Source organism: Theropithecus gelada, chromosome 10 (assembly GCF_003255815.1).
Source record: "Theropithecus gelada isolate Dixy chromosome 10, Tgel_1.0, whole genome shotgun sequence".
Taxonomy (NCBI): Eukaryota; Metazoa; Chordata; class Mammalia; order Primates; family Cercopithecidae; genus Theropithecus; species Theropithecus gelada.
In genome coordinates, this window is record NC_037678.1 from 67,295,811 (window position 1) to 67,310,609 (window position 14,799).

General features: G+C 39.9%; 1 protein-coding gene across 5 annotated transcripts in view; it reads left to right on the forward strand.

The window, feature by feature from the left end:
* Nucleotides 1-14,799, forward strand: part of LOC112632677 (ubiquinol-cytochrome-c reductase complex assembly factor 1) — a 108,697-nt gene that overhangs the window by 16,883 nt on the left and 77,015 nt on the right. For 2 of the 5 annotated variants that reach the window (XM_025398519.1, XM_025398521.1), the window contains exons 3-4: nucleotides 9,889-9,981; nucleotides 11,663-11,770. The exons of 1 other annotated variant lie outside the window; for it this stretch is intronic. In XM_025398519.1, coding sequence (XP_025254304.1) covers nucleotides 9,889-9,981; nucleotides 11,663-11,770 — 201 coding nt within the window. Of the gene's footprint in view, nucleotides 1-3,641; nucleotides 3,703-9,888; nucleotides 9,982-11,662; nucleotides 11,771-14,799 lie in introns of those variants that run through there. 2 more of the 5 variants (XM_025398520.1, XM_025398522.1) reach the window with 2 other exon arrangements.

Genomic DNA, 14,799 nt, shown 5'->3' on the forward strand with positions numbered 1-14,799 from the left:
TGTGTGTGTGTGTGTGTGTGTGTGTGTGTGTGTGTGTGTGTGTGTGTGTGTGGTATATGTATTTTATTCCTGAAGTACCCTAACAAATGTCCACAGAATTTTATATTCTGGTACTTTTTCACTTATTAGAGTGGACATTATTCATATTGTTTTGATAGACTTTGTAATTAAAAGTTTAATGGCCATATAATATTTTATTTACTTAGTCTTTGATATGAAAATCTTTTCCTTTTTTTTTGCCATTATAAGCTTTAATTTTCTTACCATTGTCTTAGCACATATTTTTTTCTTACTTTTAATTACTTATTAAATTTCTAGGAAGGCATACCTTGGGTCAGAGTATGAACAGTTTGCTTCTTCAAGAAGTTGTTTTAATTTATGCTACCATCAGCAGTGTATATATAACTAGTTTTTCATCATTACCTCTCTCAAGTTGAGTTTTTTTTAACTTAAATAAATTGGTAGAAATGTTACCTTGTTTTACCTTGTATTTCTTTGTTTAGCTCTCAGGGTTATGTATATTTTCTGTGTTGATCAGTTGTTTTTCAGTTTGTGAAAATTGTATGCTTATGGCATTTCTCCATCTATTGGGAACTCATTTTTCTTACCAATTTATGATTTTTATCTGTAGCCATTAACTTTCTTTTTCATATTTGATGCAATTAAAATATGTTTGCTATATGTAATTATATATATTATATAATTTATGTAACATATATAATCTACTTTAAAATTCCCTCCAATTAATGTGTAAGCCCTGCCCTTCTGAGGACATCTTGTTTTTTTCTTGTATTTTCTGGTCTTTTCACTATGCCTGGCACAGAGTAGTCACTAAGTGTGTGTTGAATGAATGGAGAATATGCCTGTACAGAAGAGGCATCCACTTTGGGTAGTTATGCAGGTATTTCTTTTCAGAGTTGGGGCTGTGTTCTGTTACTTTTTGTACAAAATTTTAATAGCATTTGTTATTTGTATGTGCGTAGATGGTAGGGGAAAAGAACGCATTATATGAATCTCTGACTTGTGCCCTACTCTTTGAGTCAGTAAACGTTTCTTGAGCACCTAATATGTACCAGGTGCTGTATTTGGCTCTGGGACAACCTTACAGCAAAGCATTTATGTAAATAACTCAAGGTGGTTTATCTCATGCTGACCAGATGTAATTTTAGTCATTGTAAATCAAATGGACCTTTTGTTATATCGACTGTAACTTACTGGAGTATCTTCCTATCTTTGAGGTCCCCTGGTTGTAAACTTCTGCTTCAGAATGGCATCTTCAGATACATGTCTCACAGGGAATAAGGTTTGGCTCAGAATGAGAAAGAGTTTTGTTAATTAGAATTGTGCATAATGGGATGTGTGGGCTGTGTTTTTCACGTAGTAAATTTACTCTTACTGGAAATATTCAGGCAGTGGTAGGATGAATGTATGTCAAGGGTCTGACATAAAGGAATCCTTCCTTGGATGAGTGGTAGTATCAGATATCTGTAAGATAATGTCCAATGCTATGATCCTATTATTGTTTTCTTTTTTTTTTTTTTTTTAGACGGAGTCTTGCTTTGTCACCCAGGCTGGAGTGCAGTGGCGCAATCTCCACTCACTGCAAGCTCCGCTTCCCGGGTTCACACCGTTCTCCTGCCTCAGCCTCCTGTGTAGCTGGGACTACAGGCGCCCGCCACCATGCCCGGCTCATTTTTTTAAATGTATTTTTAGTAGAGACGGGGTTTCACCGTGTTAGCCAGGATGGTCTCGATCTCCTGACCTCGTGATCCACCCGTCTCGGCCTCCCAAAGTGCTGGGATTACAAGCGTGAGCCACCACGCCCGGCCCTATTATTGTTTTCAAAGAGCTAGAGACATACTTTTAGCTTTGTCTTAATTAGCCTCTTGAAGTTCTGTCTACTTAAAAATATTTTTAAAATTTTGAAATAATTTTAGACTTATATAAGAGTTGTAAAAGTAGTAGCATTCCCAAATAGCCTTTATCTGGCTTCGCCTAATGTTAACCTCTTATATAACCATGGTGCAGTTACTGAAACCAGGAAGTTAACATTGAAATAATACTATTAATGAGTCTATTTGTTCCAATTTTGTCAAGTTTTTTTTTTTCATGAATGTACTTTTTTGGTCTGTGATAACAAATCCAGTTGTCATATATTCTTAGTCTTCTCCAATCTGTTACATTTTCTTTTCTTTTCTTTTCTTTTTTTTTTTTTAAGACAGAGTCTCACTCTGTCGTCCAGGCTGGATGACACTATCTTGGCAGTGGCACTATCTTGCTCACTGCAACCTCCACCTCCTGGGTTCAAGCAATCCTCCCACCTCAGCCTCCCAAGTAGCTGGGATTATAAGTGTGTGCCACAATACCTGGCTGATTTTTGTATTTTTAGTAGAGACAGGGTTTCACCATTTGCTGAACAGGCTGGTCTCAAACTCCTGACCTCAAGTGATCCACCCCTCTGGGCCTCCCAAAGTGCTGGGAATATAGGCATGAGCCACTGTGCCTGGTCACATTTTCTTATTCTTTTTCTTCTCAAGATTTAGACACTTTTGAAGAGTACTAGTCAGTTATTTGTAAAATGTTTCTCAATTTGAGTTTGTGTAATATTTTCTTTTCTTTTTTCTTTATTTTATTTTATTATTTATTTATTTTTTTGAGACAGAGTCTTGCTCTGTCACCCATGCTAGAGTGCAGTGGTGTGATCTCAGCTCACTGCAACCTCTGCCTCCTGTTCAAGTGATTCTCTTCCTTCAGGCTCCTGTGTAACTGGAATTACAGGTGCCCACCACCACACCCAGCTAATTTTTGTATTTTTAGTAGAGAAGGGGTTTTGCCATGTTGGCCAGGCTGGTCTCGAACTCCTGACCCAGGTGATCCGCCCGCTTCAGCCTCTCAAAATGCTGGGATTATAGGTGTGAGCTACCACGCCTGACCTTTCTAATATTTTCTTATAATGAGATTAAGGTTATGCATTTTTGGCAAAAATGATGTTATTCCCTTCTCAGTGCATCATATCAGGGGATATATAATGCTAGTAGGTCTTATAACTTTGGCCACTTGGTTACCTTGGTGTGCGTCAGGTTCCTGAACTCTAAAGTTAGTATTTTTCCTTTATAATTAGTAAGTATCTTGTCAGGAGATACTTGGAGACTGTGCAGATACCCATTTCGCATTATACTTTTGCTTACTAATTTTGGCAGTCATTGGTGGTTTTTTTAAATGATATGTTAACATTAAATTTATTGTCATAACCATTTGTAAGTGTACAGTTCAATAATGTTAAGTATATTCACATTGTTTTGCAACAGATCTCTATAAACTTTTTCATCTTGCAAAATTCTATGCTAAACACTAATTCTCTCCCCACCCCACTTTTCTACTTTCTTTTTGAGACGGAGTTTCACTGTCGCCCAGGCTGAAGTGCAGTGGTGCAATCTCGGCTCACTGCAATCTCTGCCCCCCAGGTTCAAGCAGTTCTGCCTCAGCCTCCTGAGTACAGGATTACAGGTGCTTACCACCACAGCTGGCTAATTTTTGTATTTTTAGTAGAGACGGGGTTTCACCATGTTTTTGCAGGCTGGTCTCAAACTCCTGACCTCAAGTGATCCACCCACTTCGGCTTCCCAAAGTGCTGGAATTACAGGCATGAGCCATCACCCCCGGACTTGTTTCTGTGATTTTGACTACTTTAGGATACTTCATGTGAGTGGACTCATACAGTGTTTGTTCTTTTATAACTGGCGTATGCTTATTTCACTTAGCATAATGTCCTCAAGGTTCATCTATGTTGTAGCACATGACAGGATTTCCTTCTTTTTTTAAGGCTGTGTACTCTTCTATTTTATGTATATACATTTTCTTTATCCATTTGGATCAACGGACATTTGGGTTCCTTCTGTCTCTTGGCTATTGTGAATAATGCTGCAGTGAACGTGAGTGTACAAATATCTTAGAGATCCTGCTTTGAATTCTTTTGGATATATACCCAGAATTAGGATTGATGGATTATATGATAATTACATTGATGGTTCTTAACTGCAGTAATCATTATTGTGGTGTTTGTCTAATGATTTTTTATTTCCCTCATTCCTATGTTTATTAACTAGAATTCTATTGTAAGAAAGAGCTGTCACTTCTTCCCCATTTATTTATTTATTCAATTATTTATTTATACCATTACGAGCTCATGGATGTTTATTTTCTTCTAAGTTATAATTCATTTTCTTCTTCTTTTTTTTTTTTTTTGAGAGGGAGTCTCACTCTGTTGCCAAGGCTGAAGTGCAGTGGCAAGATCTTGGCTCACTGCAACCTCCGCCTCCCGGGTTCAAGCAATTCTCCTGCCTCAGCCTCCTGAATAGTTTGGATTACAGGTGCAAGCTACCACGTCCAGCTAATTTTTGTATTTTTAGTAGAGACGGGGTTTCACTATGTTAGCCAGGATGGTCTCCATCTCCTGACCTTGTGATCCATCTGCCTCAGTCTCCCAAAGTGCTGGGATTACAGGTGTGAGCCACTGCTTCTGGCTTATAATTCATTTTCCAGTTAGTTATTTTGTTGATTAGATTGTCTCAGTTTGGGCTATTGGGAACACCTTTTTTTGTTTGTTTGTTTGTTTTTTATTATACTTTAAGTTCTAGGGTACATATGCATAAAGTGCAGGTTTGTTACATATGTATACTTGTGCCATGTTGGTGTGCTGCACCCATCAACTCGTCAGCACCCATCAACTCGTCATTTACATCAGGTATAACTCCCAGTGCAATCCCTCCCCCCTCCCCCCTTCCCATAATAGGCCCTGGTGTGTGATGTTCCCCTTCCCGAGTCCAAGTGATCTCATTGTTCGGTTCTATTGGGAACACCTTTATACATGCCCCCCATCATTTCTTGAATACTGTCTTATTTGCTGGCACCACAAGATGTTTCAGGTTCGTGCTATATTTTCTTTGCCCTGGCCCTAGATTCAAACATTTCTCCAAGGAGTCCTGACTTTTTTTTTTTTTTTAAGATGGAGTCTTGCTGTGTTGCCCAGGTGGGAGTGCAGTGGTGCAATCTTGGCTCACTGCAACCTCCACCTCCTGGGTTCAAGTGACTCTCCTGCCTCAGCCTCACAAGTAGCTGGGGATTACAGGTGCACACCACCATGCCCAGCTAATTTTTATATTTTTTAGTAGAGAAGGGGTTTCGCCATGTTGGCCAGGTTAGCCTTGAACTCCTGACCTCAGGTGATCCTCCTGCCTCCGCCTCCCAGAGTGTTGGGATTACAGGCGTGAGCCACCGCACCCAACCCTAATTCCTTTTATTGGAGAGCAGTATTTAGAAATCAAGATCTGAGTATTAAGTGTGCATGAGCCTGTGTTGTTGAACTCTACTCAGACTTTTGAAGGCAGCTTGATATAGGGGACAGAACATAGCTTTGAATATATATTCTACTCTTTAATGAACTTTACTTCTTTAAACCTTCATGTTCTAATTTCTAAAGTAGAAAAAATAGGCCAGGCACAGTGGCTCATGCCTGTAATCTCAGCACTTTCGGAGGCCAAAGTGGGAGGATTGTTTGAGGCCAGGAATTTGAGACCAGCATGAGTAACACAGCAAGACCTCATCTCAACAAAAAATCAAGAATAGCTGGATCTCTATGTTCCCAGGTACTCAGGAGGCTGAGTCAGGAGGATCCCTTAAGTCTGGGGGGGGTCAAGGTTGCAGTGACCCATGACCACACCACTGTACTCCAGCCTGGGTGACACAGCAAGACCCTAACTCCAAAAAAAAGAAAGAAAGAAAGAAAGAAAGAAAGAAATAGGAGGGCAGGTGTGGTGGCTCATGCCTGTAATACCAGCACTTTGAGAGGCTAAGGTGGGCTGATCACTTGAGGTCAGGAGTTTGAGACCAGCCTGGCCAACATGGTCAAACCCTGTCTCTGCTGAAAAAAATACAAAAATTAGCTGGCGTGGTGGCACACGTCTGTAATCCCAGCTATTTAGGAGGCTGAGGCAGGAGAGTTGCTTGAACCCAGGAGGTGGAGGTTGTAGTGAGCTGAAATCATGCCACTGCACTCCAGCCTGGGCGACAGAGCGAGACTCTGTCTCAAAAAAATAAAAAAAGAAATAGGAAAATATACTTTATAAGATTGTTGTGAGATAACGTAAGTAAAACACCAAGCATGTAGGTAGGTACTAGGCATACAGGAGATCTTCAGTAAGTTGCAATTGCTATTTTTGTTGCTATTTATGTTCCTGTTACTTGGGAAAGTTTTCTCCTCTCTGTTTGAAATGAAACTGAAAAAAAAAAAAAAAAAAAAGTTGTCCTAAAATTACCTTTACCAAATTGCAACCTCTCCCTTGGTCTTAGTTTCCTCATCTGTGAAGTGAAAAGGTTGGACCAGAATATCTCTTGAGATTTCTTCCAGCTCAAGTGCTGTTATTCTGAGTTACTATTTAGTTCTTCAGTTGCCTTTTCTCCAAGCTAAACAGCCTAAATTCCTTTTGACCTTTCCACTAGGACCTTTTATTCATCTCTTTGATCATTCCTGTGGTTCTTTTTTTGGATGTTCTCCAAAGTTGTCCTCTTTGAAAAAAAAAAATATCCACCTAGTTTTTATTGAGTAGTGACTTCATGCCCAGAATGGTGTTGAGCACTGGGACAGAAAATGAAAGATGTATAAGATGGGCTGTACCCTGGTAGAGCTTATAGTTGCTAAAAGGAGCAGACGCACACACCCATGGTATTCAAGAATTGCTTGAGTTCATCCCAGCACCCCCTTTCTACTTCTCTGCCTCTGTCATTCTTGTTTTTTTATTTTTATTTTTATTTTTTGAGACAGAGCCTTGCTCTGTCACCCAGGCTGAAGTGCAGTAGCATGATCTTGGCTCACTGTAACCTCCACCTTCTGGGTTCAAACGATTCTCCTGCCTCAGCCTCCTGAGTAGCTGGGATTACAGGCACATGCCTGGCTAATTTTTGTTTTTTTTGGAGGAGGGTAGAGATGGGGGTTTGCCATGTTGCCCAGGCTGGTCTCTAACTCCTGGACTCAGGCAGCCCTCCCGCCTCGGCCTCCCAGAGCGTTGGGTTTACAGGCATAAGCCACCACGCCCAGCCTATTGATGTTTTTTAATCTAAGCAAAGGAAAAATTGAGGTCTTTAAGGGTCGAGTGATTTTTTTTGTGGGAAGTGCAAGGACAAGAGTGGGTAGTACAAAAAAGTAAATGTGTGTGTTTATAAGTGTGTAGGTGTGGAGAAACTAGATGTTGTCTTTGATATTAGATACATAGCTACTTTAGTAGTTCAATATAGTGTGGAATGTTAGCTCATGAATAATGGTAGGATAGAAATACAGTGGATGGTAGGACAGCCACAGAAGAAATCCACTGGTTACTCCTGGAGCTGTGAGGAAAAAGAAGGATCTCATAGAACCTAACAGAAGAGGACCCAGCCCAAAGCACAGCTTGTGGAAACTGCTGTTGGCTGTGTTCTTTGAACCAGTTTAAGTGCTTTGTGTTTTAGATGGACCATTGCATTGATGTATGTGATGTAATGGGGAGGTGTTCTGTGTTTAGTCTGTGTTTTACAAAGCCTGCTTGATACTTATGAATTAAAGCCTAAGTGTCCTTGGGACTGACCAGAAGAATCCTGACTAATCTTTTAATATCCTTGTTTGGAAAGAAAAGTAAATAGTAACATTCCACAATTAGAAATTCTATTTTTTCTTCATTAGGGTTAAATAAAAAAAATAATTTTCATTCCATGTGTTCCATTTCTTCTTGGAATAAACCAGAATTGAAGGGTCAGTCCTCTTCCTGCTCCCTCTCACTTCTTTTTATTGTAAAGGTAATAAAGCATTCGTGAGAGTTTGGAAGCTAGATTATTTTATTTTATTTTATTTTTTTGCCAGAGTTATTTTGGCTGTAGATTCTTACATTTATCCATAATTCTAACTGAACAAAATAACTCTCTGGTTTCTTGTGTGTTCTTTCTAAACTTACCTATATGCAGTCTATGCAGTCATGTTTTTAACCTATAATTTTATACATATTATAAGCATTTTTTCATGTTAACAATAATAATCTCTAAGTAAACTGTGCACTCTGAGTGATGATGATGTGTCAGTGTAGGTTCATACTTTGTATCAAATGCACCACCCTGGTGTGGGATGTTGATGGCCGGGGAGGCTGTGCATGTAGGGGAAGGGGTATGTGGGAACTCTGCCCTTTCCAGGCAGTTTTGCTATGAGCCTAAAACTGCTGTTTAAAAAAAAAAAAAAATCCCAGCCAGGCACCCAGGCTCATGCCTGTAATCCCATTTTGGGAGTTCAAGGCATTTTGGGAGTTCAAGGCAGGAGGATCACTCACTTGAGCCCAGGAGTTTGAGGCCAGCCTGGGCAACATAGGGAGACACTGTCTCTACAGAAATACAAAAATCAGCAGGGTGTGATGACAGATGCCTGTAGTCCCAGCAACTCAGGAGGCTGAGGCACGAGAATTGCTTGAGCCCGGGAAGTGGAGGTTGCAGTGAGCTGGCATTGCGCCACTGCACTCCAGCCTGGGCAATAGAGCCAGACCTTGTCTCAAAAAACAAAAACAAAACAACAAAAAATCCTCAGTGGATACCTGATTTTCCACTGAGTGACTGAACTTTAATTAACCATCTCCTTAGTGAACTTTCCTCCCAGTTTTCATTCTATATAGTATCTGGCACATAATAATGGCTATTTTATTGCCAAATTGCTTTTAAATGCAATGTGAACATTAAAAAGGTGGCGATTGTGATCCAAACAATAGTGTCGATGATGATAGTGATGATGGAAACTTCTGCTATTTATTGAGTGCCTATTTTGTGAAAGGCACTTTATATATCTTATCTTCTTTCATCCTTACTGCAACTGAGGTTCAGTAAGTTTTCCATGGCCACTGAGCTTGTTGCAGGTGGCAGAAGCAGGTTTTAAACCTAAAAGTGACGGGTGTCTTTGTTTTTTTTTCCTGATACACTTTACTGCTGCCCATATTTAAATAGATACTTACTACAATTCTGTTTCCTAGAGTTGACTTAGATGTAGTTCCAGGTTTCCAGGGCTGAATTCTTTTTTTTTTTTGAGACCGATTCTTGCTGTGTTGCCCAGGCTGGAGTGCAGTGGCATGATACCTCCACCTCCTGGGTTCAAGCTATTCTCCTGCCTCAGCTTCCTGAGTAACTGGGATTACGGGTGTGTGCCACCACACCTGGCTAATTTTTTGTATTTTTAGTAGAGATGGGGTTTCACCATATTGGCCAGGCTGTGGAACTCCTGACCTCAAGTGATCCACCCACCTCGGCCTCCCAAAGTGCTGGGATTACAGGTATGAGCCACGCCACCCAGCCTTTGAATTCACTCTCTCCTTTTTTTTTTTTTTTTAACAAACAAAGTCTTGCTCTTGCTGTGTCACCCAGGCTGAAGTGATCATAGCTCCCTGCAGCCTTGATCTCCTGGGCTCAAGTGATCCTCCCACCTCAGCCTCCTGAGCAGCTAGAACTATAGGCATGCACCACCACACCCAGCCAATTAAAAAAATTATAGAAATAGAGTCTTGCTCTGTTGCCCAGGCTGAGTGTTAAACCTCTGACCTCAAGCAGTCCTCTCACCTTGACCTCCCAAAGTGTTGGAATTACAGGTGTGAGCTCTTGTGCTTGGCCCAAATTCTTTTATTTCTTCAGGTATTCAACAGATATGTATTGGGCATCTGCTATGTAGTAGACACCCTTGTAGGTGCTGATCTTAGATCTTCTTGGTGAGCTGATCACTGGGAAGTAGGCTAAGTAAGGTTGGAAAGATCCTATAGTCTTTACTTTGAAACAGCTCTGCTCAGATTAACCCTGTAAGTGCTCAGTGTTGCATAGATCTATGTTTCTATTCTTCAGTGGCCCCAGATGAGCCAGTCGCGAGTATGTGGATCAGAACAGATTCCTGGAATAGACATACAGCTGAATAGGAAGTATCACGCCACACATAAGGTGAGAATTATCAGTGCATTCTACGTTTACAGAGTGCTTTCACACAGGTGTTCTTTGGATCTCAACAAAATTGTTAGCTAGCTGAGTTTTAGCGAATGCAGAAGGTGAGGCTCAGGGGGTAAAGTGACTTTCCCAAGGTCACAAGGATGCTAAGTAAGTGGCAGACAAAATGAATTTTTTTTTTTCAGGGCCAAGATCTTGCTCTGTCACCCAGGATGGAGTACAGTGGTGCCATCATAGCTCACTGTAACCTCGAACTCCCAAGCTCAAGCTATCCTCCTGCCTCAGCCTTCTGAATAGCTGAGATTTACAGGCATGCACCACTGTGTACTGCTAATTTTTAAATTTTTTTAGAAACCAAGGTCTCGTTTTGTTACCTAGATTGGTCTCAAACTCCTGGCTTCAAGCAATCCTCCTGCCTCAGCCTCCCTAAGTGCTGGGATTGTTTAAAAAAATTTTTTTAACAGATGAGGCCTTGCTCTGTTGCCCTGGTGGAGTGCAGTGGCATGATCATGGCTCACTACAGCCTTGAACTCCTGGGCTCAGGTGATCCTCCCACCTCGGCCTCCCAAAGTACTGGAATTACTGAGATTATAGGTGTGAGCCACCATGCCAGCCTGAATATTTGGACCTATTCTTCCATTGTCTTGTCCGGAAAACACTTAAGAGGAAAACGTATGAATTTTTTACATGTTAAAAATAAAGTGATATTTAACTTTTGGATAATTTTTTATTGGTTAAATAGCTTGCCTTTGCTTGGAGAGGGTTAACATTAGAACAGACTTTCCTTGGAGGTTATTTGCAAACTACAAGACTCATATTTTCTGTAGTCATTAATAAAATTTGTGAAACTTGCATTTACTTAAAAAATGCAAGAGTTTAAAAACATTCAGTACTTGATTGCAGTTTTGAATGACTTTTGACTGCTTTCAGGCAGTATTTTTTTTTTCCTTTTCCTATTACATCAATAAGCATAGAATGTTTTACTTCTCAGAATTGTTCTTGGGAGATGGGGGTCAAGATTTCCTTTTGAAAGTCCTCTTTTTGATAGAACTTTTATTCTAATACCCCACATCCGTCATCTGCTAGATATGGGTTAATAGACATACAGTCAATGAGGTGGGGCATGTCTTGCTCTGAAATTTGGAGGGCATCTATTAGGTCCAGTTCCAAATGTGTTTTCACTGAATGATAAGATGCTTAAAAAAATGAAAATTAAAAATTGTAGGTGAAAACAAAAATCTAAGCAATAAAAATGCCCTCAGCCCGAGCATGGTGGCTCACACCTGTAATCCCAGCATCTGGGGAGGCTGAAGCAGGAAGATTGCTTGAGGCCAGGAGTTTGAGACCAGCCTAGGCAACAGGCTGTGGATCCTGCTCTCCACAGAACAACAGGCCGTGGACCCCACCTCCACAGAAAATTTTAAAAATTGACTTGGCGTGATGGCATGCATCCGTAATCCCAGCTACTTGGGAGGCTGAGGCAGGAGGATCACTTGAACCCAGAAGTTTGAGGCTGCAGTGAGCTATGATTGTGCCACTTCACTCTAGCCTGGGTGAAAGGAGGAGACTCTGTATTTAAAAAAAAAAAAAAAAATTCTCTCAGACCTGATGAGGAACAAAGCATTCTATTAAATTTTTTTTGCAACTAATTTTAGTTTCTTTCTTTTTGATTAATCAGCTTTCTACTACCAAAGGTTCCCCACAGCCTGTTGAGGAGAAGGTTGGTGCTTTCACAAAGATAATAGAAGCCATGGGATTCACAGGACCTTTGAAATACAGTAAATGGGTAAAGTCCTTTAAGTTCTTCTCATTTTTCCTTTTGGGCATTGTGCTTTCTGCTCCTCATAGATTTTTTAAAGCTTCTGCATTGCTTTCATGGAATTCATACATTATTTTGGATGTGAGGACGATCTGGCTGTGACATCTGTCACCGCATTGATCACTAGGGTTGATTCGGCTGATCTGGCTGGGTAGGCAGGTGTTCCCTTCCTTCCTGACCACTCCACGTGCGACCTTTTTGAAGCTGTGTTCTTGATTGAAGAGGATGACCTTCTCCAATACAAGAGGACCATTCTTTGATCAAGGGTATATAAGTAGCTGCACTCCACTGCCAGAACCTCTGAGTAAGCTCTCAAGGTCCATATATTATTCTGAGAACTTCTCCAAAATATCTCTGCCCATGTGCCACAACTCATCACTGCTTCCAGTCAGATCTGTGCAACATGTGGGACTGAACTAGTCCCTCCACCTGATTCCTTAGAAGCGTCTCATAGTAGCAGGCATGGCAACAAGACTGGGCTTTCCAGGCCCTTGCTGCATGTTATGTCATATATAGACGACTTCTGAGGGGTCAGATGGGCCAAATGTTCTGATGGGCCACATTCTTAAGGAAGCATTACTTTCCGATGAACCTATATTTTTTAAGGGATTTTCATTAAAATTTTACTAATCAGCATCTTTTTATTAAGTAATTAAGCCCACGATCTATTGTAATTCTTATTATGGAGGGATATTTGTTAGCTGTGTCAATCCCAGTCAACTCTTGGCCTAGCACATTATCTGTTATAATAGTAGTGGCTGTAAATGAATGAATGTCCTCTCTGCCTCAGATGTATACTGCCCCTGGGCTTTTATAATAATACCTCTGACCAATTATAGAAATAAAACATCAGCAATTCAGTTCTTCTCAGACCACTTATCTCCTAGAACAGGTTGAGCATCCCAAATTGGAAAATCGGAAATCCAAAATCTAAAACGTTTGGAGTTTTTAGACATGATGCCCCAGGGAAATGCCCATTGGAGCATTTTGGATTTTTGGATTTGGGTTGCTCAGCTGGTTAAGTGTAATGCAGAGAATCCAAAATCCCCCCAAATCCAAAATTCAAAACACTTCTGTTTCCGCACGTTTCATATAAGGAGTACTCAACCTGTGATACCATTTCTCTCTATCACTATGGCAGAAATGCCTTTTAATGCCTTTCAGGGTTGCTGGAATATTGGGTAAGCCGAATCGGTCATAAGTCAAAGCAAGCCCACTCAAAGCAGTAGGGAAGATGTTTCTAGAAAATATGAAAGCTTTACTCAGAACAACCAAGTAATGCCAGTTACACCATTTTAACAAGTTGGATTCAAATTCGAATTTCAATTTTATTATAGACTTCTACTTGTGGTTTCTTCTTATGGTGTCTGGTTCTCTTTCTAACAGTTCTCACTACAGCAAATAAGAGCTTCTCTCTATAATTACTCTTTTACCTGAATTCCGAAAAGTGAACAGTAATTCCACAAGCGTTTTGTTTTTAAAGGGCTTTGAAAAAATATAGAAAGAACACAAATACTGACAATGATATTCTTGAGTCCCTAAGGTATGAAGTATCTTCTTAATTGCCAATGAAATATTAGTTATGTTCTTTAAAGTTGTATTTTTTAATATCTTAATTTTTTGACACTTGGTAATTGTTGGTATATTTGGTAATGTTTTTAAGTAGAATCTTTTCCCCTATTAAAAAAATGTGCTTATGGCATTTGGATTTACAAACTTAAAGTATATGTTTTGTTTGAAAATTAGAAATTAAGAGGGAAGTCAAAACAAAAAAAAGAAAAGAGAAACATTTACAGTTTTATTCATTTCTTGGTGATTGGGTTCCACTTGGTTGCTACCATATGTTTTGTATAGGCTGTTTTTTAATGATTCTAGAGGGAAAATTGACTATCATTTGGAGGATTACTAAATCATCAGGAAAATTCCTTCACTCTTTTATCCTAAGTTAGCCTCTGATTTTTCTTGGTTCCCTTGTGATATCAACTAAATCCCTGATGTTCGCATTTTAAAACTCTTTTATAATGTGATAGTTGTACTTTCTATAACCTTCATTTTATTTTATTTTATTTTAATTTTATTTTTTTTGAGACAGAGTCTCACTCTGTTACCCAGGCTGGAGTGCAGTAGCACGATCTCAGCCTACTGTAACCTCCGCCTCCCAGGTCCAAGCGATTTTTCTGCCTCAGCCTCCTAAGTAGCTGGGACTACAGGTGCATGCCACCACACCTGGCTGACTTTTGTATTTTTAGTAGAGTTGGGGTTTCACCATGTTGGGCCAGCCTGGTCTCGAACTCCTGACCTCAAGTGATTCCACCTACCTCGGCCTCCCAAAGTGCTGGGATTATAGGAATGAACCATTGCGCCCAGCCTGTAACCTTCATTTTAAAATTTGTTACATCACAGTATCAAAGTATGACATTCTAGTGTAACTGAGATGTGAAAATGTATGTGTAACTTTTCATTTTGAAAAACAGAACCGTTTTCAGCAATGTTGATTCAAATCAATATACTTGTATTGGATTGCACTGGCAAAATTATTTGTTTTGTGTTTTCACATGTATTTGATTAGGGAGTAAAATACCTGCATGTCTGTCCGTATCAGCAGTATCAGCTATCTTTTCTCTTTTTCTTTAATGTTTTCATATATTATTCCCATGTTCTGTAATCATATTTAGGATCTTAAATGTAGCTTTTCCTTACCTATGTGAGTATCCTGGAATCATCATTTTTAAAAATTATCTTTATATGCAGTATCAGGTGAGATAAGGATAATATTTACCCAACTCAGCCACATGCCATAGAATAGGTTTCCATATGAGCATTAAGCCAAAAAGTTATTCCTATTCTGAAGGACACTGACAAACTGGAATGTATTCAGAGGTAGGCAGTGAGCCTTATGAAAGCTTTAGAAACCGTTAAGAATGGTTGAAGGAAGTAGGGATGCTTAGCCTGGAAAAGAGAAGACAGGATGATTCTTCTCAGGTATTTGAGGGGCA